General features: G+C 53.1%; 2 protein-coding genes across 3 annotated transcripts in view; both read right to left on the bottom strand.

Moving 5' to 3' along the window:
- Positions 1–22117, bottom strand: part of IRF8 (interferon regulatory factor 8) — a 68154-nt gene that overhangs the window by 4818 nt on the left and 41219 nt on the right. The window contains exons 2-4 of one of the 2 annotated variants that reach the window (XM_056500961.1): positions 4419–4446; positions 1660–1834; positions 623–806 (exon numbers count right to left, since the gene is read on the bottom strand). In XM_056500961.1, coding sequence (XP_056356936.1) covers positions 623–806; positions 1660–1833 — 358 coding nt within the window. In that variant the 5' untranslated portion in view covers position 1834; positions 4419–4446. Of the gene's footprint in view, positions 1–622; positions 807–1659; positions 1835–2844; positions 2870–4418; positions 4447–22117 lie in introns of those variants that run through there. The other variant, XM_056500962.1, reaches the window with a different exon arrangement.
- Positions 7058–22093, bottom strand: LOC130257963 (dual specificity protein phosphatase 22-A-like). The gene is made up of 8 exons (XM_056500963.1): positions 22019–22093; positions 21824–21899; positions 20480–20513; positions 19921–20003; positions 15239–15288; positions 12302–12376; positions 11494–11665; positions 7058–8196 (listed from the first exon to the last, which is right to left on the bottom strand). Exons 2-8 carry the CDS (start codon positions 21842–21844, stop codon positions 8008–8010), a joined length of 624 nt encoding a protein of 207 aa, XP_056356938.1. The 5' UTR covers positions 21845–21899; positions 22019–22093; the 3' UTR covers positions 7058–8007.

Genomic DNA, 22117 nt, shown 5'->3' with positions numbered 1-22117 from the left:
TTTCCACCAGTCACCCCAGTGCAGTGGTGCTGCTGGTGGGAACCTGCAGTGCCATTTGCATAGGGGCAGCTCAGCCCCTGTGTGAACGGGCTGGAGGGGACAGAGGTGCTAAAGGCAGATTTCCTGACTGCAAAATCATTCTTTTTTAGCAAGTTTTTAACCAAAAAAAAAAAAAAAAAAAAAAAAAAAAAAAAGGACAAAGCACACAGGTTCCCCTAGTCACAAACTGTGACCTGACCCACACACATCAGAGCAGCTCTCTGCAAAATTATTGCTCCTCCAGCTAGAAAAGGGATTTATTGCAGCTCTCCACCATCCTCACAGGGCAGGGGTTGGGAGGAGAAAAAGGTTGAGACTCCCCCAGGTAGGGAAGGTGGAATTAATTTGCCCCTACAGCATCCTTAGGGAATGGGAGTTTCCATGAGGCTGCAGCTGTCCCCTCTTTCCTAGGGGGTTTAAGGGGTTAAAAAACCCAAGCCTGGCTGTTCTCCTGCCCTCCCTGTCACCCAGAGGGGTGCAAAGAGCCCAGAGCAGGGTTTGGCCAGCAAACCCAGCCCAGGTGCAGGGCTGTGCTCCCAGGATGGACCCAGAGCAGGGCTCAGCCCTTTCCTGGGCAACTCACACTTCTGCTCCTCCTCTGGCACGATCCTGTAAACCTTGTAGGGCTCAGAGATGTCCAGCTGGGACCTGTCTGTCACCTCCTCAAAGTCAGGGCTCTTGTTCAGGGCGCAGCGGAGCCGCGTCTTCCACGTGGCCGGCTCAGCTTTGTCACCTTCCTTGAACTTGCCTTTGAAAACAGCCCAGGCCTAAAGCAAAGAATGACAAAAAAAAAAAATAAATAAACTAAGAAAATCCTCCCTGTGAGCTCTACAAAGCCTCCCAGGGAAAAAGGGCTGAGAGCATTTTGCATCTTGCAGCCTCTCAAGCATCTCCTGGGGATTTGCTGTTTCACTCCTAGACTGCAGCCACCTGCACAGCCACCACACCTGGGGGGGTTTTGGGGGTGCAGAGCAGCACTACATGCCTCAGAAATGCAGAGAAGTCTTTGAAAAGCCAAGTTTTCAAAAAGCAGAGGTTAAAATCATCATGTGTGGGTTCACTTCTGCACCTACGGGTCAGGTCAAGGAACTGCTGCTCAATTAAAAAATCAAAATCAACCTCATTTTCCAGCACCTGACTAATAAATCAGTAAAAAAGTAAACTGGTTTCTCAAAGATCAGAACATAATTGTGCTTTTGGTAAGAGAACATATTTTACCACTGAAGAAAGAATGAAAAATATTACATATTTTAAAATATATATACAGATTTTTTTTATAGATATTTCTGTATTTTCAGAGTGCTGAGTTCAAGGCTATCCCCATAACTCAGTGCTTCCAAATCGGTTGTTACTGAAATTAAACTCCTTCACCACTACAAATACTGGAAGTGGCCTCAGAGGGAAGGGAATTCCTGGGGAAGACCTGACCTTTTTGCTTCAGGATGGAATTTTCCCCATTTTTTCCAAAACTGGAAACCCCCCCTTTCAGTGAAACACCTGCAAAATCTTTATAGTTTTTTTAACATAAATCAAGAGAAGCTAAGTTTAGAGCAGGTGAAAAGCTGCTTTTTACACAGCTGAAAACAAACTTTAAAAAAAAAATTTTAAAAACAAAGTTACCTTGAAAATAGAAGCATCCACCTCCTGGTTGTAGTCCTGCTTGCCGGCGTGCTTCCAGGGGATGCGGAACATGGACTTGTGCTCGTTCTCCCAGACCAGCCCCGGGTAGAGCTCGCTGTCGATCTGCTCGATGAGCCACTGCCGCAGGCGCCGCCCGCCGCTGCGGTCACACATCCTGCGGGACACAGACCTCTCAGAATTCCCAATTCCATCCCAGCCCGGCTGGGGAGCCGGGCTTGGGCTGCTCTGCCCCGTGCTCAGCTGGCACAGGCACCACCTGAAGCTTTTAGAAGCCAGTGATCTTGATTTTCAATCACCTTGAATGTCCCTTCCAACCCAAACCCCCCACAGCCCTGTAATTAATTCTAGATTTAAAATACCCCCACCCCACTCGACTTTCAATTATCTTCAATGTCCTGTCCAACCCAAACCCCCCACAGCTCTCTTATTAATTCTAGAATTAAAATACCTCCACCTGATCTTCAATCATCTTGAATGTCTCTTCCAACCCAAACACCCCACAGCCCTGTAGTTAATTCTAGAGTTAAAATACCCCCACCCCACCTGATCTTCAATCATCTTGAATGTCCCTTCCAACCCAACTCCCCCCATAGTTCTGTAATTAATACTAGGGTTAAAATACCCCCAACCCCACCTGATCTTCAATGATCTTGAATGTCTCTTCCAACCCAAACACCCCACAGCCCTGGAATTAATTCTAGAGTTAAAATACCCCCACCTGATCTTCAATCATCTTGAATGTCTCTTCCAACCCAACTCCCCCCATAGTTCTGTAATTAATTCTAGAGTTAAAATACCCCCACCCCACCTGATCTTCAATCATCTTGAATGTCTCTTCCAACCCAAACCCCCCACACTTCTGCAATTAATTTTAGAGTTAAAATACCCCCACCTGATCTTCAATGATCTTGAATATCCCATCCAACCCAAACCCCCCAACAGTTCTGTAATTCTAAGATTAAAATACACCCACCCCACCCTTCTTTTAAAAATTAAAAAGAAAAATCAAATTATTTCCTTCTGAGTTACTACAAATTCTTCCTCCGGCTCTACCCAAGTTCCGCTCCCAGAAGCAGCTGACTCAGTGCTCTGCTTATTCCTATTTTGCTGCAGGATAAGTCACAGAGGAAGCAGATGGATTAAAGCCCCCAGCTGTGCTGTCACCTGAGCTAGTGACACTGGGCAGGCCATCCTGGGGTGCCAGAGCTGTCCCTGGCTGGTCTCGGCACAAGGATTAGTCCCGGAGGGGGCAGCAGCTCCCCTCACCAGGCACTATTTGGGGAGCAGATGCCAGCTCCGAGCTGCATCCCAAATCCTCACAGGGACAAGGAGCACACAGCTGCTGGAAGCAAAGTGCCAGGCTCAACCCTCCCTGTCACCTCCACAGCATGACAGGAGCTGGTGGCCCGGCAGAAGTGATCAGCAGCCCCTAAATCAATTTTCCTCTCCCTCATTCGTTTGTTATTTACTGTCCCATTGGAAGATTTTTGGGGAGAAAACAAGGATGCTCCCAATATAGCCTGAGAGACAGTGGTCCCTGCTTTGCCATGGGCTCCCACCACCAAATTCCAGCCCTTCCCCACTGGCCAGCAGGACACAGAGATGGCCCTGGCTACTCAGAGCACAGCCCCTGTGTTTTAGGGATGGTGAGCACCAACACCACCAGGCAAAACACCACGAAGGGCACAGCTCTGGCTGCCCCAAAGGACATCTAGGAATGGGCAGCCTCTCTGGGGGCTCCAGCACCCAACCTGAGTGATGCCATACGGGAAGAACCTGAGAAATCCCGCAGATTTAGGCCAATCCTAAATCACCCCGTTTTCTGGAAAGCTTCTCCCCATCACTGCCAGAGGACAGAGCTGCGTCTCCCTCCCCGAGAGGGACTCAAGGAGCCCCTTTCAACCCGCCCGTCCCGGGCTCGGTCCTTGCACAGGGGACCGCCATGGGGACTTCCCGCACCCGTGCGATCCCGCAAACTCCCTGCCCTCCTCCGGCCGTGCGGGTGACCGGGGTAGGGCTCCTGTCCCCTGCCCTCCCGCCGCTCGGTGCCGGCGCCTTCCCGGTGTCCTCTCACAGGGGATGCCGGTACAGGTCGCTGTGCTGCGGCAGGTCCCTGAACATCCCACGGGGGATGCCGATACCTTTTCCCCGACGGGTCTCTGCCCTACCACGGCTGATGCCGGTGCCGGTCCCTGTCCCTCAGCCGGTCCCTGCCCTCCCATGGGGGATGCCGGTGCCGGTCCCTGTCCCCCGGCCGGTCCCTGCACACCCATGGGGGATACCGATGCCGGTCTCTGCCCTCCCACGGGTGATGCCGGTGCCGGTATCTGTCCCTCAGCCAGTCCCTGCCCACCGCCGGGTGATGCCGGTGCCGGTCCCTGTCCCCCGGCCGGTCCCTGCATTCCCACGGGTGATGCTGGTCCCTGTCCCCCGGCCGGTCCCTGCATTCCCACGGGTGATGCCGGTCCCTGTCCCCCGGCCGGTCCCTGCCCTCCCACGGGTGATGCCGGTCCCTGTCCCCCGGGCGGTCCCTGTCCACCCACGGATGATGCCGGTCCCTGTCCCCCGGCCGGTCCCTGCCCTCCCACGGGTGATGCCGGTCCCTGTCCCCCGGCCGGTCCCTGTCCACCCACGGATGATGCCGGTCCCTGTCCCCCGGCCGGTCCCTGCCCTCCCACGGGTGATGCCGGTCCCTGTCCCCCGGCCGGTCCCTGCCCACGCACGGGTGATGCCGGTACCTGTTTCCCAGCCGCTCCCGCTGCAGGTGTCTCTCCCAGTGCCGCGCCCGCGCTTTCCCCGCGCTCATTTTATATCCCAGCGCGCTAATGAGGCCACGCCCATGACCACGCCCCTTCGCGCTGCACCAATCACGAGCCCCGCCCTGCCCGGTGAGGGGGCGGGGCCGTGAGGGGCTGACCAATGAGGGGCGGCCCGGCGGGGCGCGCGCCGCGGTTTCTCTTAAAGGGCGGCTTTCCCCGAAATCAGCTGACCGGGAGGGGGCGGGGCCGGGGCGGGAGGGGGCGGGGCCGGGGCGGGAGGGGGCGGGGCTAACCCGCGCCTGTCCCGGGTCTGCCCCGGGCCGGTTCGGGCCCCTCGGTCCCAGTCCCAAATTAATCCATTCCCAGTTCTAACCCAGTCGCCCCAGTCCCCGAGCAGTCTCCAGCCCCAGGTCGTTCTATCCCCAGTCCCAAATCAGCCTTTCCAGTTCCAGGCCAGTTTCCCCAGTTCCAGATCAATCTAAGCCCATGCCAGCGTTCCCAGTCCCAGATCAGTTTCCCCAGTCCCAGACTGGTCACTCTCCTGTCCCAGGTAATTCTATCCCCAATCCCAAATCAGCCTTCCCAGTCTCAGACCAGTGTCCCCAGTCCCAGACTGGTCCATCCCCACTCCCAGTTTAGTCACCCCAAGCAGTTCCTTTCTGGATCAGCTCCAGTCCTGGATCATTCCCTCCCTCCCTGCCCCAGCACTTCCCACTGTTCCCAGTCCACATTTGGTGTCCTGAGTGTGCCCCAGCCCAGCCAGACCCAGCCAGGCCACCAGAGCATAAAGGACCATCTGCAGCCTGACTTCAGAGGGGTTTTTTTTTGGGATTACCAGATTACACACACATTTCTTGGAAGAAAACCATAATTACTCCCATGTGGGTAATACAGAGAAATGGGAAATGTATGGAGCTGCACAGATGGTTTAATAAAAATAACGCTCTGAGGTGCACAGCCTTGCCTGTCATTTCTAATAAAGAATGGCAGGAATGGTCCTTGTTTTTAAACACCCCACTGATCCTCATTGGATCCCCCCAGGAGGTTTGGGGTGAGCCAAAAACATCTTCTGCACTCAGATACAGCCAGGAGCATTAATTCTCTTTTTTGACCAAAAATACGATTTTAAGCTTTGCAGGGGCTTTGCATCATTACCTCCCCCTGCTAGATAGAGACCCTCCTCTAAAAAAAACTCTTTATTTTATTAAAATTCTGAAAAACCTGTGATATTTTAAAGGGTTTGCACACAACCAAACTCTCCATCCCCTTTGGAGACCAAAGACCTGGAGATTCACTGCAATGGAGTGAGATGACTTCATCACTCCCAGCTTCATTTTGGCTCTGCAGCTTCATAGGCAGCCTGGAAAGGTAAATCCAAATTCCCTGAGGTGAGGATAAAAAAAAATTTACCTTCTAAAATGGGATTTCAGGTTTGGAATAGGCTGGGAGGTGCCCTGTTTGCTGCTGGGAAGGGAAGATGAGCACTCCAGGAATGTTTTGGGAATAATTTCCCCGTGTTAGCAGCACCCTGGGAAGCTCAGCCACACTTCAGCAGAGTAGCTTTTCCCCATGCCAGAGGCACCAGAATTTTGGGAAAACTGATGTGGAACAGCAGAGCTGAGCAGCCAAGCGTGAGCTGCTCTTGGCAATGCCCAAAAAGTGGAAATCAGCTCAGTTTTACCTGTTCAGGGTTTGCTTCCCAGCTCCCAGAATTCCTAAATCCTCCTCAAGTCCCACTGGAAATAGATATAGATATATAGATATATAGATATATAGATATATAGATATATAGATATATAGATATATAGATAGATATATAGATATATATAGATATATAGATATATAGATATATATAGATATAGATAGATAGATAGATTGATAGATAGATAGATAGATAGACAGATAGATAGATAGATTGATTGATTGATTGATTGATTCACCCAGCTACCCCTCAAATCCAGGGAGATCTGGGTTAGGAGGAGCTTTTCAGGCACAGTTATGGCTGTGATGTATGGAGGGTGCTGCTGCTCCCTGTGGTTCCCCAAATCTGAGGGTTTTCCCAGGTTTTGTTTGGTGCTGTGGTTCCCTGGGGAATGTTTGATCCCCAGGAGGGGCAGAGCTGTGGAGGTTATCACACCTCCTGCAAATCTAATCTCTGCTTATCACCCATCTCAAATTACTTCCTATTAACTCCCACTTTCTTCTCTTTTCTCTTCCTGAGTGCAAGTTCCATTTTTCTGCTTCCTGAAATGAAATCAGAGGCTTTAAATCCAATATTGATCCATTTGCTCAGCCCACTCCATCAACAGCCTCGACCTCATTAATTGCTTTCCCATTACTTCCATGTGGAACAACAGCCACAGGGATCCCTCTTCTCCATCTAAAAAAAAAAATGGGGAAAATCAGCATTTTTTCTCCCCTGAAATTCTATACATCATGGAATATTTAAAACTTTTCGTTTGGCTGGTGGTTCTCATCAAGAAAATGGGAAGCAGGGCAGTCATTTCAGTCATTCCCACCAGGAATACCACAAATCAAGTCCAGGCACCCTCATGATTTTAATCACTCTCTTCTTTATTCAAAGCTGAGCAAGTCACCCCTGGTGCTGTCACACCATGAGTACCCAGAAATCGTCATCAAGAGAATTCCTAGAAATGTTTTTAATCCCTTTTTTCTTAGAAGGAATTGCAGAACAGACATTTTTGAGTGGACAAACAGTATTTATAGTCAAAGGCTGAGATGCCACAGAAAGGTTGAAGGTTTCCACGTAGAAGGGCTGAATCCATGGGATGGGACCAGATGAGGGGGATTCCTGCCAAAGAAAGCTCTGGAAAAACACAATCCAAGTTTGGGATGAAAAACTGGATGGGTTTTAGGTATTAAAAAGCTTTTGGAGAGAGACAGAGTTAAACTGGTCCATGGTTGAGTAAATCCAACCAAGCTTTTGGCTTCTTTGGCAAGCAAGGACATTCAGATGGGGCTCAGGGAAAACCCAGACCCACTCTGGCTCCAGTGCTGGATTTCCCCCCTCCCTGGGGCTGGGATAAGGAAAATGCCAGATATTCACCTGCCAAGGACAGGCTGCCCTGGGAAGCTCCATGCACAGCAAGGGGCAGCCCCAAACCACCTCCAGCCCCTCTCCCCATCCCCCTGGGTGCCAGCCAGGGCTCAGCAGCACCTCCACATCCCAAATTCATCCCTCCTTCCTCAGGGAAGCAGAGGACAAGGTGGCCTCTCTCCATCTCATCCCACCTTGCATTTCCAAGGCCTGCATCACATTTTGTGATCCCTGCCAGCCCAGGTATTGTCATGAGGAGAGGGGACAGGGCTGGCTGCAGCTCTGAGGGTGGAAAAGTGGCTGTAATTGGGAATGGGGAATGGGACAGAGCAGGATGCTGTCACCCATTCATGGAGCTGGCAGCTGACAGGGGGTCTGTGAGTCCTGTCCCCCCTCTCCAACCCTGGTGCTGGCAGATTGCTGCCCTAGGCATGAATCCCTGGAGGTGCTTGGCAAAGGGCAAACGGAGTTTTCCAAGCCCCAGGGCCTGCCTGGGAGCAGCCTGGCTGCTTATCTGCTCATCCATCTGCTGCCACCAGCGGTGCCACCTGCCTGGCAGGGAGGAGGGGAGGTGGGAGCTGGGGAGCTGAGCCAGGAGCAATCCCTGCTCCCCAGCTGCTGCTGGCCCAGCAGGCTCTGCAGCTCCTCCTGGTCCTGGAAGGGGTTCCTGCCATAATCCCGGAGGATCCATGCACGGTACTGCCAGGAAAATCCAGAAAAACTTGTCAGGGTGACCTGAAGAGCTGAGAGACAGCAGGGCTGCGACAGCTCTGGTGGAAAGCAGCGAGCAGAGCAATTCCTGCTGCATCCCCAGGCACATCCAGCATGCAGGAAGGTCCCAGTCCCACAGAGCTCACACTCAGCACACCACAGATGCAGAGGATCCCTCCATCCCAGCACTCCCACATCCCCAGCCCAGCACAGTCCCTGGCTGCAGCTGGGACAGCAGCTTTATTTATTTCTCCTTGCCAAGAAGCTGCTGCTGTTCCTCATGTGCCTGAATTCCCGTAAGGAATGCTTCCCAAAGTGGTTTTTGGTGTTTTTTTTTTCCCCACAAGCAGCACAGCCAAGTTGGTCCAGCAAGGTGGGGCAGGTTTTAGTCAGAGCACCTCACTCAGCACCGGGAGCGTGTGAGGAGCCTCTCCTCCCACTTATCCTGATTATTCTGGAGGCAGGAGCATCCTGGTGGCCAGGGGCCAGCTGGCAGCAGGCTGAGGCCTGGGAGCAAGGGATGATCCAGAGGAACTGTTCCCGTTAGTGCTGGGATGAGGAAACAGCCAGACAGCCCCAAATTGCAGCAGCCAGGGGCGTGGGCAGGAAGGGGCAGCTCTGCCAGGATTCACCACTGCAGCTGCCCAGGGCTCACAGGGAACAGCCACAACTCCCTGAGGAGCTGGGAACCAGCTGCTCCAGCAAGGAATTACTGGGATGAGTGGCAGGAGCACAGCCAGCAACACCAAACACCTGGAGGAAAGGATGGAGGGTGTGAGGGTACAGAGAGGGACTGAGCATTGGAGCCTGGGCAGGGATGGGATGCAGCCAGGGGATCCAGGGGCAGAGGGAAGCAGCTCCCATGAGCTTTGGCACCCCCAGAGTGAGGTGCTCTCACTGTGGATTTCACCTCCTGAATGGGCAGGAGGCACCGAGTTCCCAGAAAAAGTTTGGGATTCAGGACAGGCAGCTCAGCATTGTGCTGCCAGTGATGAGCCACAAGGGAAAAAATTTTAGACTGAGCCTGATGGTATCTCCCTCTCCTGCAGCCAGAGAAAATCAGCTGGGGCAGGGGGGATTTCCACTGGGAATGTCTGGATTTCCCAAATCCACTCTCTCCCACAGCAGGACTCCCCAGGGCTGTCAGACAATTGCCACCTGCAAGCAGGGAGATCCCTGTCCAGGGAGTGTGGCCTGTATTCCCTGCTAGGAAACAGCCCCTGGGAAGTGAGACCCAGAGGGTTTGGGGCAGGATTTGGGGCAAGATCCATGCCAGGATCTCATGGGTGGAACATCCCTTCCAAAAACCATCCAGAGAGATGGAGCTGCATGGGCAGCACTGCCTGGCAGGCACCACCCAGGCTGGGAGCTGGCTCCCAGCACCCAGGGAGGAGGGAAGGAGAGGGTGGGAGATGGGGGAGCTGCCAGGAATTGCCAGGAGCACCCAGCCCACCTGGGATGGCAGCAGGGGGAAAAAGGCAGCCTGGCCACAGGGGACAGGTCTGCCACCAGAATGCCCATCCCTGCCCACTGACTTCCTTTTCTGACCTTACCCATCACCCTGCTGCTGCTCTTGGTCCCTTCCATCCTTCTTTATCCCTCCAGCCCAGAGGAGCCCCATTTGCCAGCTGGAAACCACAGCAGCGAGGCTGGAGCATCTTCCCCACTCCTTCCTCCCATCTGAGCTCCCTGAGATGAAGGAAACTGAGGCACCACAGCCCCAGGAGGTCCAACTTGTTCCTCACAGGTTTTAACCACCAAGGGTTGAGGCTTTCCACCCCCTAGGGCCATTCCCTGCCCAGTGCTGACATCACAGGGAACACGAGTGGGAGTTTCAAGGAAAAGGCAGCTCTTGCTAAATCCCACGGATAGAAAAATGCAACCAAGCACCTCCACACTTGGCTGTGCCTTGGGTGTTTCAGGGAAAGGGTTGCAAAGCCACAGGCAAAGCTGTGAGGTGATGGAAAAAAGCAGCTTCAAAGGGAAAGGGAGGAAATTGTGGTGTCCACTGAGCCCAGGCTGGATTTTGGGAGCAGGAGGAATAACTGGGATGGAGGGAGGGCACAACAAACCCCCCACCAGGGGCTGTGCTGAGCCATGGCCAGAGCCTGGGAAGGGCTGGGGAGAGCTGGCCCAGCCAGGGGAAGCCCCAGAGGGAATCTCCAGCACTGAGGGTGTTTTGTAATCTCTTGGAGCATTTTCCACCCTCCTCCAGGGGCGTTTGTGCAAGCTGGTGATAACGGGGCAGAGCCACATCCCTCATGTGACAGCACCCAGGGAAGGGAACTTGGGGCTGGCCTTGGGGCCAGTGTCACATGCTGTCCCTGCTCATCCCCTCCAAGAGGAGAGGAATCCCCTCCAAGGGCTCTGCAGGCCAGAGGGACCACGGGGCTGTTTGCCACAGCTGCAGTGGGTGGGGGCTCTGCCTCCAGGGATGGCACCCAGCTGAGGGTGACACGAGCTGTGACATCCCTTGCTCACACCTTGGCCAGGGTTACCCTTTCCTTGCAGTCTGTGTCCCCTGGGAAGTTTGGGAGCCCAGGGATGGGTGAGGAGCACAGTGCAGAGCAGGAGGCTGGAGGCAGCTGAGAGCCAGGTGGGAGCTGTGTTTTAAAAGTCTTTTCCTTCATTTTCTCAGGTCTTTCCCTTTGCCTTTCAAGGCCTTTCCCTCTGCTTTCCAAGGCTTTTCCAGGTCACAAGTGCAGCTCTGATTTCTGCTGCTGGAATCCAGCTGGGCTCTGCTCCATCCTCCCTCCCCTGCACGGGGTGGGAACTCACCCAGCCTGAGCTTCTGCTCCCCCAAAACCTGCTGCTCCACCTCCTTTTGGGGAGGAAACTGGAGATTTCTCCACCCTGAGAGCAGATCCCAGCGTGCCCAGAAATCCCAAAACTCCTCACAAGAGCCTTCCTCCCTCTCCCTGCTGCATTCCTGGGAACTGGCCCAGCTCCTTCCTGAGGTTCCCAAGGAACAAACTGCTCTCCCATCCCTCATGCTGTGTCCCAACTCAAGAAAACAAGCTCAGGGTTTTCAAGTTGAGGGTTTTAAAGTTGAGGGTTTTCAAGTTGAGGGTTTTCAAGTTGAGGGGGTTTTAAAAGTTTTTTTAAAGTGCTTTCATATAATACCAATGCGCTGCTTCTTTTTTAAATTTCCTGTTCTTGCATGCAAACCCCCAAATCCTCAGGTGATAAATGACATTCCCAAAATTTAACTGGGGCGAACAGCTGCATGCAAAGGAGCTTTGCATTCTCGACAACCCCTCTGAAATCTGCCCAAGGGGATCTCACCTCCTGGAGCAGGGTCCTCTCGTACTGCTGCAGCTGCTGCTGGAATCCCGAGTTGGGGCTGGCGTAGGAGCGGGCAGCCCTGGTGGCAGCCAGGCAGCTCTGCCAGCCCAGCTCTGTCACTGTCATCAGGTATGCCACCAGGATGGTGCTGCTGCGGGACACCCCGGCCAGGCTGGGAAACGCCAGGAAACGCGTCAGGGGGAGGAGAATCCCGCAGGAATCCCGCAGGAATCACTCTCCATTCCCTCGCTGGGGTGTGAGCAGGAACGGGCTGGGAGGGGTTAACCCTCACCCTCAAGCCTGTCACACATTTTGGATGCTCAGGTGGTCAGTGCAAGGACCACCCATCCCTGGGAATGCTCCTTGAAAGTGATGAAATCTTTCCCAAAATAATTTTTCCTCCTTCTCTCCCCCTTCTTTCATCCCACCCTTTCTCAAAAGCAAAGCTTGCTCCTAAATGAGCACCTGGATTTTGGAAATGTGGGGTTTTCAGGTGAGTTCTGATTCAGTTTTTGCAGAGGGAGGTTGGCATCAATTCCTTGATATTTGGATGAGGGTTGCTCATTCCAGCCCAAGGCAAAGAGCTCTCACATGGGGAAGGACAGAAAATCTCCAAAAGGTGAGAATTATTATTTAGCTTCCCAAAAATAAGGATGGATCCAAAGCTGAAACCTTCCCATGGCTCTCCTTGCTGCTCTGTGCCCCCTCCTCTCCTTCCTGCCCCTCCCCAGTGATGTTCAGCACCAGGGACACTTTTTGGGAGCCCATCCCAGCTCCCAGAGGACGGTGGGGTGTGAGCAGCTCTCACCAGTGCACCAGGCAGCCTCCCCCGCCCAGCCGGCACTCGTGGATGAACTGGATGCACTCCTTGAAATGCTGCAGCCTGCAGGGAGAGAGCAGAGCTGAGGGGAAGGGCTGGCCGTCCCTGCCGGGCACCAGGACACCCAAAAACAGCAGCAGGGTCACTCCCAAGGGTTCTCCACCACCCTGGGAGCAGAGATCCTTCCTGTGCCAGGGGAAGGAATTAACCTGGGAGACATCCCAGGGGTTTCCTGCTTCCTGAGGGATCAAGGAGCGAGGGGGGTGGCATCAGACAAACCAGCTCAGCCCTGCAGGGACAGGGACACAAACTCTCCCAGTTATCCTGCCAAAAACACCTGCCTCCCTCCTAGGGAGAGAGGAGAGATGCCAGCAGGGAAGGAGAAAGGGAGAGAGAAAGGGAGGGAGGGAGGGAGGGAGGGAGGGAGGGAGGGAGGGAGGGAGGGAGGGAGGGAGGGAGGGAGGGAGGGAGGGAGGGAGGGAGGGAGGGAGGGAAAGGGAAAAAGGGAAACGGAAAAAGGAAAAGGGAAAAGGGAAAAAGAGAAAGAAAGGGAGAAAGGGAAAGGGGAAAAGGCAAAGGGAGAAGATATAGAGAGGTGCCAGCAGGGAAGAAGAAAGGGAGAGAAAGAGAAAGGGAAAGGGAGGAAAGGGAAAGAGGGAAAGGGAGGAGGAGACATTTTGGCCCCACCACAGGAAGGCACACAGAGGTGTGCACAGCTCATGTCCGTGGATTGCTGCCTGCATTCCCAAAAGCACAACCAGGAGCTGCTGGCAAAGCAGAGGGAGCACATTCCCCAAAACCAGAGCATTTCACAGCAAAACAGGGCAGGTGGGAGCCAGGGCTCACTGTGGAGACCTGGAAACAGGATAACAATTCCATGTGCACTGAGTGGACAGAGCTGGGTGTTCGTGGCAGGCTCTGGTGAGACACATCCCTCCTGTTGCCCCTGGATGGGATTCAGGAGCTGTTGTGCTGCTGAGATCCCACAGGTTTCCTCTCCTTCCAACAAAACCTGCCCACCTCCCCAACCACACTGAGCCCTGGGGCAGTTTTGAGGCAGAAAACCTGAATCTGGTCACTTGTGCTGCTGGTCCACCCAGGAGGAGCAGAGGATCCCTTTGGCAGCACCTCTGCTCTGGGCTGGACTTCCTCTGCTCCTCGTGATGGGGTGGGCGGGAGCCCACGCAGCCTTCCTGATTTCTCAGAAGCCAAGGCATGACCTCCCACAGTTATTCCCACTGTGTCCCTTGCCAAGGAGCTCTGGGAGCTCTCCAGAATCTCCTCCATCCCTTGCTAGCCCAGGGAAAAGGGTGCTCTTCACCCTGCCCTGGGAGTGCTGGGCTCAGCACCTCCTAAGGAGCCAAAGATTAATTTATTCAGGAATAGGAGGAGGTTCCTCCTAAGGAGCCAAAGATGAATTTATTCAGGAATAGGAGGAGGTTCCTCCAAAGGAGCCAAAGATTAATTTATTCAGAAGGTTCTGCTGAGCAGGAGCAGGAGGAGAAATGAGGGAGTCTCTGATGCTAAAAATACTGAGCCTCTCATTCCTGGAAAGAGATGTCAGCCCAAGGATGCACCAGCAAATGGAGCATCACCATTTGGGAGGATTTTCCCCGCCCTAAGTTTGTCCCAGGGGATTTCCCTGCTTGTCCTGCTGATCTTCAGAGAGCAGAACCATCCCCCAGGTCCTGCAGGTGCTGTCCCCACAGCCCCAAACGCTGCAGCTCCCAGTCCTGCCCTTCAGCAGGACCAGCAGGAACGTTCTCTGCTGGCAGAGACACGATGCTCGTGCAGCCTGCATCCCTGCCCCAGCCCATCCCCAAAGGAATTTGGCTCCCCCATCCATCCTCACCCACTCCACGGGTGTTTTTGCCCCAGGGAAAGCTCTGCCTGTGCTTTTCCAGCCTCAGAGCGTGGGATCAGGGAGTGGAACTGCAGTGCTGAGAGTCACAAGCAGGACACAAAGTTCACCAGCATTGTGAAATCCAAGGCATAAACTGACAAGCAGAAAATAGTTTCTTGAATAACTCTTCCTTCCTGCAGCCAGCCTTATCTTATTTTTTTTTTCCTCTCTCTCTCTTTTTTTTTTTTTTTTTTTTTTTTTTTCCCTTTCGTAAACACGAAAAGCAAAGAAATGAGCGAAGGGAGGGGGAAAAAATAGCAACAAAAAATCCCATTTCTTGCTGAGGCAGGGTTTTCTTGTAAAGCTTCTCTTTCCGCTCAGTGGGAGCATGAGCAAGCAGAATTCCACCCCCAGGCACGGCTGCTCCCAAGGATGCTGGAAAAAAACAGCACCCCCACCTTGGAAATTGAGTTTTGATGCTTTTTTAGGGTTTGATTGGAGAGAAAAATCCCGTGGATTTGCCAATTTGCTGGTGCAAATGGAGGATTTATGGGTGTTCCTCACCCAAAGCAGCAGCATCCCATAAAATCCTGGGAATTTCTCCCAGCTCCCCTCAGCAGCTTCATCTCCAAAAGAGCATTCCAAGATTTATGAGCATCTGTGCTTTATATGGTGAAAAAAAAAGTGGTATTTTAATAAATTTATGGTGGAAAAAATTGTATTTTAATAAATTTATGGTGGAAAAAAATTTGTATTTTAATAAATTTATGGTGGAAAAAATTGTATTTTAATAAATTTCTCCCTAAAAAAAAAGCCTGGAATACTGACATAAATCATCTAAAATTCCAATTTTCAATCCTGCCCAGTGGAATAATTCTGAAACTTGAAGAAAAATTACATTTCCTGACTGCAAATACACATTAAAATAGATATTAAGCCCTAAAATGCTATTTACCACATGAAAATGAACTCCAGCTTCTGGGAAGCTCAAGGATTATGTGAAATTTCACAGCATGGATGGACTAAGCCACAGAACCTGAGCTTTTATTGACCAACAGGAAAAAGGATGGGAAATCACTTACAGGTTTTCACTGGATGAATCCGAGGCTGAGATGCACAGATAGGTCATGTCCTGCAATTCAGAATAAAATAGTAATGAAATACCTCCAAGAATCACAAAATCCTTCATTTCTCTCTCTCTTTTTTTTTCCTTTCTCAGTTGACCTCGAGGGGAGAAGAAAGCTGAAAACCACTTTGGGGTTTGCTCCACTGCAATGGAGGGTGCATCCATCCCACCCAGAGATTTCCTCTCAATCCCACAGGACAGAACAGGCTGTGGGGACAACTAAAATATTCAGGAGCCTCCAAAGCAGAGCCAGGGAGCCCCAGACTCCACCAGGAAGATGTGCACTGACAAAGCCACTCTCATCAATGAGTTATTTCCTCCCTGTCCTTTTAATACCCCATAAATCATCTGCTGCCTGCTGGCCTAGGTCAGATTACTTTCCTTAAAACATCTCTTCCTCGATCCTCCCTGTTCAGAGCTAAATTTATATCCTTTTTAGCTAGGGGTTGGGTTTGGGTTTTTTTTTTTTTTAATCCTTTCTTAGCAAAACAGGGGGGAAATCAGCCAGAGCACCAGGGATTGCCCCATCTCCATCAAGTCCCTCCTGGCTCAGGCAGCCCAACCCCCTGGACCAGGAGGCTGGAAAAAGTGGAATATTTAAAGAAGGAAAGGGCAGAGCAGGATGGGCACAGGGATAATTCCATGCTGGAATGACCCACATTGGAAGGATGAGCATGGACAGGCTCTCCAGGCATCACCCACAGCACCATTCCTGGTGCCATCCCATCATCTCCCCACACTGGGAAGAGCCACCACACCATCAAATCCACCATGGAGAAGCCAAAACAACCTCAACTCACCCCAAACCCCAACTCACACCTCCCAGCCCCAGATTCATCCCGTGTTGGAGCCAGTGAGTTAGGGGAGTCTTTGAATCCCTTGAGGAGGAATCAAGGTGCAGAAATTGAGTTAAAGCCTTTAGATGATTTAAAATATATGAAGCCATTTACACATTAAGTAGAAGTCAGAAAGGTTCAGTAGGAGCTGCAGAGTTCTTAGTAAGTAAAAGGCCTCAGATACCACAGCAGCAGAGAGTGTTCTATTAAAGGTTGCAAAAATACTGATATCTTCACTAGAGGCTCCAAGCCCACTGTTGTGGACAGGACTTAGACAAAATAGAGTTATAGTACAAACATTGCTTACATTTCTTAAATAGAACAAGATAGATTCTATCCGTGGTATTACACGTAACCTGGTGTGCTAAGAAACCAAGATTCTAATAGGTAAGTGACAGTCTAAGCTTGCATCTTAGCTTGTTAGAAAAATGCTATATAACAGTATATATATATATATATATAATCAGAGAGTTGTTGCTTTTAGCCACTTGCTTCTTGCCATTTGCTTATTGCTGTTGCTTTGCCATGATTTTGCTATTGCCTGCTGAGACTGATGTGCTTTGTAACAAGATGTGCTTTGCAATAAATAACCTTTTTAATTATTAGCTGCTTTGCTTATTAAAATTACCCAATTAACTAAAAGCCTAAAAGCAAACTAGGACTAAAAGCTCAATGTAAAAGCCTTGTAGAGCTCCGGAGTTTGGTGCCATAGAGCACCTGGGGGTCAAGAAAGAACCCCCATACTGTTTCCACAATCCAGCAGCTCCCCACGGGGCTGGGTGTCCCCACCTCGGGTGTCCCCATCTCTGGGCCGGGTGTCCCCACCTCGGGTGTCCCCGCCTCGGGTGTCCCCACCTCGGGTGTCCCCGCCTCGGGTGTCCCCATCTCTGGGCCGGGTGTCCCCACGCCGGGTGTCCCCACCTCGGGTGTCCCCGCCTCGGGGCCGCGCGTGGGAGCGCTGCCGGGGTTTGCGGTCAGCGGCTCGGGGCCGTGATTGACACATTGCTCAACCCCCCCCCCGTGCCTTTCCACTTCCCCTTTGAGCAGCTTTGCTCCGTGGTGTAAGTGCTCCGTGTGCTTGCTCTGTGTTGGAAGAGCTCCGTGTGCTTTGCTCCGTGTTGTAAGTGCTCCATGCACTTTTTTCCCCATTGCCAGCGCTCCGTGCGCTCTGCTCCCTGTTGTAAGCTCTCTGTGTGCTTTGCTCCACGTTCTAAACACTCCATGTGCTTTGCTCCTTGTTGTAAGCACTCCGTGTGCTTTGCTCCCCGTTGTAAGCACTCTGTCCTCTTTGCTCCTTGTTGTAAGCACTCCGTGTGCTTTGCTCCCCGTTGTAAGCACTCTGTCCTCTTTGCTCCTTGTTGTAAGCACTCCGTGTGCTTTGCTCCCCGTTGTAAGCACTCTGTCCTCTTTGCTCCTTGTTGTAAGCACTCCGTGTGCTTTGCTCCCCGTTGTAAGCGCTCTGTCCTCTTTGCTCCATGTTGGAAGTGCTCTGTGTGCTTTGCTCTCCATTGTCAGCATTCCGTGCACTCTGCTCTCCGTTGTAAGTGCTCCATGTGCTTTGCTCCCCGTTGTAAGCACTCTGCACGCTTTGCTCCTCATTTGAAGTGCTCTGTGTGCTTTGCTCCATGTTGTAAGTGCTCCATGCACTTTGCTCCCCATTGGAAGCACTCCGTGCACTCTGCTCCCCGTTGTAAGATCTCCATGTGCTTTGCCCTGTGTTAGAAGTGCTCCGTGTGCTTTGCCCCCCGTTGGATGCACTCCGCATGCTCTGGTCCCCATTCTAAGCGCTCCATGTGCTTTGCTCCTTGTTGTAAGCACTCCGTGTGCTTTGCTCCACGTTCTAAACACTCCATGCGCTTTGCTCCTTGTTGTAAGCACTCTATGTGCGCTTGCTCCCCACTGTAAGCACTCTGTACGCTTTACTCCTCATTGTAAGCACTCTGTGCACTTGCTCCCTATTGAAAACGCTCCTTGCGCTTTGCTCCGTGTTGGAAGCACTCCATATGCTTTGCTCCTCATTTTAAGTCCTCCATGCACTCTGCTCCTCATTGTAAGCGTTCCGTGCGCTTTGCTCCATGTTGTAAGCGCTCTTGTGTGCTTTGCTCCATGGTGGAAGGCCTCCGCACACTCTGCTCTCCACTGGAAGGGCTCTGTGCACTTTGCTCCACGTTGGAAGTGCTCCACACACTTTGCTCTGTGTTGGAAGTGCTCTGTGCGCTTTGCTCCATGTTGGAAGTGCCCCATGCGCTCTGCTCCCTGTTGTAAGCGATCCGTGTGCTTTGCTCTGTGCTGTAAGCGCTCTGTGCACTCTGTTCCCCCTCGTAAGTGCTCCATGTGCTTTGCTCCCTATTGAAAGCGCTCCGTGTGCTTTGCTCCCTGTTGTAAGCGCTCCGCACACTCTGCTCCCTGTGGTAAGTGCTCCATGCGCTTTACTCCCCGTTGTAAGCGCTCTGGGTGCTTTACTCCCCATTGTAAGTGCTCCATGTGCTTTGTTCCCCATTGTAAGTACTCCATGTGCTTTACTCCCCATTGTAAGCTCTCGGTGAGCTTTGCTCCCTGTTGTAAGTGCTCCATGCACTCTAATCTCCATTGTAAGCTCTCCGTGTGCTTTACTCCTCATCTGGCCCAGCCCTGCGCTCACCAGCCCTGGCTGCTGCCCCAACCCCAGCCCCAAGCAGTTTGTCCTCCCTGTGGCTCTGTCCATTTGTCCTTCCCTGTGGTCTGTCCGTTTGTCCTTCCCTGTGGTCTGTCCCACTGCCGTTACTCAACGCCTCAGCAGGGGAAAGGCTCCTGCTGGGCTTTTGTTGGGGTTCCCTCCCCACAGTGACCCCAAAAAGGAAGAGGGGTCCTGGTGGCCCCATTCCCTTCCTGCAGCATCCCAACATCGGGGTGAAGCACCCCCAGACAAGGATGTGGAGCTGCAGGAGAGAGTCCAGAGGAGCCAGGGAAATGCTCCAAAGGCTGGAGCCCCTCTGCTCTGGAGCCAGGCTGGGAGAGCTCAGAGCCCCTTCCAGTGCCCAAAGGGGCTGCAAGAGAGCTGGAGAGGGACTGGGGACAAGGGACAGAGGGACAGGACACAGAGAATGGCTTCTCACTGCCAGAGGGCAGGGAGGGATGGGATGTTGGGAAGAGAAGATTGGATGGGATATTGCCTGGCGAAGCTGTGGCTGCTCCTGGATCCCTGAAGTGTCCAAGGCCAGGTTGGGACACTGGGATGTGTCTCTGCCCCCATCAGGTATCCAGCACCCCACGGCCGTGCCCCTCACTCCTCGCACATCCCGGCAGCCGAACCTGCAGCTGCTCCCGGCGCACGGAACCATCCGGGCGGGATTTGTGAGCGAGTCCGACACCTCTGCCATCATCCCAGGACGGCTCCCGCTGCCTCAGTTTCCCCGCGGGGGATCCCGCAGCGCTGGGGGATCAGCGAGGCCGGAGGAGCGGGGACACGGGGCGGGCAGCGCCCGGTCCCGCGGTGTCCCCTCCCTGCCGGGGCTCCATCCGCGGGGCGCCGCCGCCCTCTCGTGGGGACCCCCCGGCAGCACCGGGCACCCGCCGGGCTCGGTCCTGCACCTCTGCCCCCCAAAAACCACCGAGTGATGCCCCGAACATCCCGCTGCCCCCTCCCCAAATCCAGCGCTGAGCGCATTGGGGCAGCATTGCCTGGTGCAAATCTGTGTAAATGGGTGCAAATCGGTGCAAATCGGTGTAAATCCAGCATTGCTCCTCCCCAGGCCAGGAGAAGCTCCTGGGTGTCCCTTCCCAGCTCCTGCTGCCCCGGTGGTCCCCAGGCCCCCCCACGCACCTCCAGCACGGGCTTGGCACGGTTGTGGATGGACAGGATGTGGGTCACCCCCTTCCTCAGCAGGTTCTCGTGGTCCTCAGAGTCTGGAAACGGGAGCCACGTGGGAATTACCTGCCCTGCTGGCACACACCATTCCCCCCCACCCCTGACCCCATTCCAGCCCTTCCTGCTGCCCCTCATCCCACATGGTGCAGGGAAGGAGACTGGACACCTCCTGCCAAGCAAAACCCTCCTAAAGCCACCCCCAAAATCAGAAATCACCCTGATAACTCAGAAAAGGCTGTTGTGTCCCTGCTGCTGAGGAGGTTTCCAGACATGCCATGAATTTCCTGGTGTTCCAGCCTGGCTGCTGAGCACAGCTCCCAGTGGACATCCCTGTCCTGGGCTAGACTGGGATCACTGGCAGTTGGGATGGGGATTTGGGGCAGCTCTGGAGCTCTGGAAGATGCTGAGATTCCCAGCTGGAAGCACATGGAGCTGCCAAGGAGAGGAATTCTCCAACCCTGCCAGCTGCCCCAAGGATCCCACAGCACCATGGAGGGGCAGGGAGAACACTTACCACGAATATTGCCGAGGTAGAGGCCGGTGACAATCTGGGAGGTGACAAAAAGGAGAGGGAATTCAGATGGCACCAGGAACAAGGTACATCTGATGTGGTGGGCATGAGCTCCAGGTCTGGTTCCAGCAGGACCAGGACACCTGGCACAAAACTACCCAGGCCATGCCAAACCAAGCACCCAAATCCATGGATCATCTTAAAAAACAACCAGGAAAGGCTGAACCCAAAGCCCTCAGGAGAGCAGAGCTCAGAAAAATTCAGCTCAGAAATGGGAGGAGTTTGGATGAGATCCTCTGGAGTTTCAAAGGTTGCATCTGCCAGCTGGGGATGGATGGACACTATTTATAGCAGGATTTATATTTATTGCAGTTAAAGAGATGTCAGGGCTGCAAATTTGGTCTCCAACTTGTTGCTGCAGGGTTATGAAGGAGAAAAGGGACAGCTCAGGTGTTTCAGGGGTGTTAAGAACCCACCAGGGCATTTCCAGAGGCACAGAAAGACAGAGCTGATTATCTGCTGCCCATCTGGCAGAAGAGCCCTGCTTGGAGGAGTTTTGGGGTTTTCAACAGCACTGGGTGACATCCAGCTGAGCCCCAGCCCATTCCTTGGTGCAGACACCTGGATTCAGCACAGCACAGACTGTGAAGGGGAATGCAGAGCCCTGCATCTCATGGAATCCAAAACTGGACCCTACAAAAGTGTCTGCACCAACGCAGCCCTTGGCAACAACAGCCTGGGCTCCCCAGAAGGGTTTGGTGGCACTGTGGGGCTGTAAAAGCCACTTTGCCTGTCAGGCTGAGCTCACAGGGAGTTAAACCTGGTGTTAAACCACATCAGAGCCATGCAGAGGGAGGCTGCCCTGATCTGATCTCTCTGTTTTTGTCCCAGAGTCTAATTTTAAACTGGAGGACTCACATTCCAAGTGGTTATTTAAGGACACCAGCAGGAATTGATCCCCTCCTCCAGCCCTGGAGGAAAAAGCAGCATTGAAACCACACCTCCCCCATTGCTGGGGTACACCCCGAGGGTGGAAAGGGGGTGTGCAGGAACCCCTGTTATCCCTGAGGATGAAAATGCCAAGGTTTTGTCACCCCAGGGATGAGCACTGAATGCCAGCTGTCACTTTTCTGACACCTGCAGACACTGAGCTCTTCACCTCGGATCTAAACCTTGGATTTAAATAAATCCCTGTTTGTTTTCTTAATTCTCTTGAAGTGCTTGGCATTCCAAAGGGGTGTGGGAAAAGGGAATGTGCAGATGGTTGTATTTAGGGATCTGGGAAGAGCATCCATGGGCTGCAGAAGAAGAGGACATGCTGGCCACCATCCCACTGTCCCCCTGTACCTTGCTCATTCCACTCCCCATGGATTTTCTCTCCCCAGGATCAGGATTCGGGTGGTTGCTCGGTCTCCAAGGCTACCTGCAAATAAACACCCGAAATTCCCAGGGAGGGTGGTGAGATCTGGGCCCCTCCAAGAGCAGGAGGAAGGGAAACACACCAGGAGGGGAGCAAGCAGAGCCCTGGCATGCTCAGCTCACCTGCAGGCTGCTCTGGAGGGTCCTGCTGCTGCTCTGGAGGGAAAGGGAGCAGAGAGTGGCTGCTGCTGGGAAGGGGAGGGTGAAATTAGGATCTGGGAT

Source organism: Oenanthe melanoleuca, chromosome 11 (genome assembly GCF_029582105.1).
Source record: "Oenanthe melanoleuca isolate GR-GAL-2019-014 chromosome 11, OMel1.0, whole genome shotgun sequence".
NCBI classification, from domain to species: Eukaryota; Metazoa; Chordata; class Aves; order Passeriformes; family Muscicapidae; genus Oenanthe; species Oenanthe melanoleuca.
Note: the sequence above shows the minus strand (reverse complement) of the source record. Positions and strands in the feature narration are given on the sequence as shown.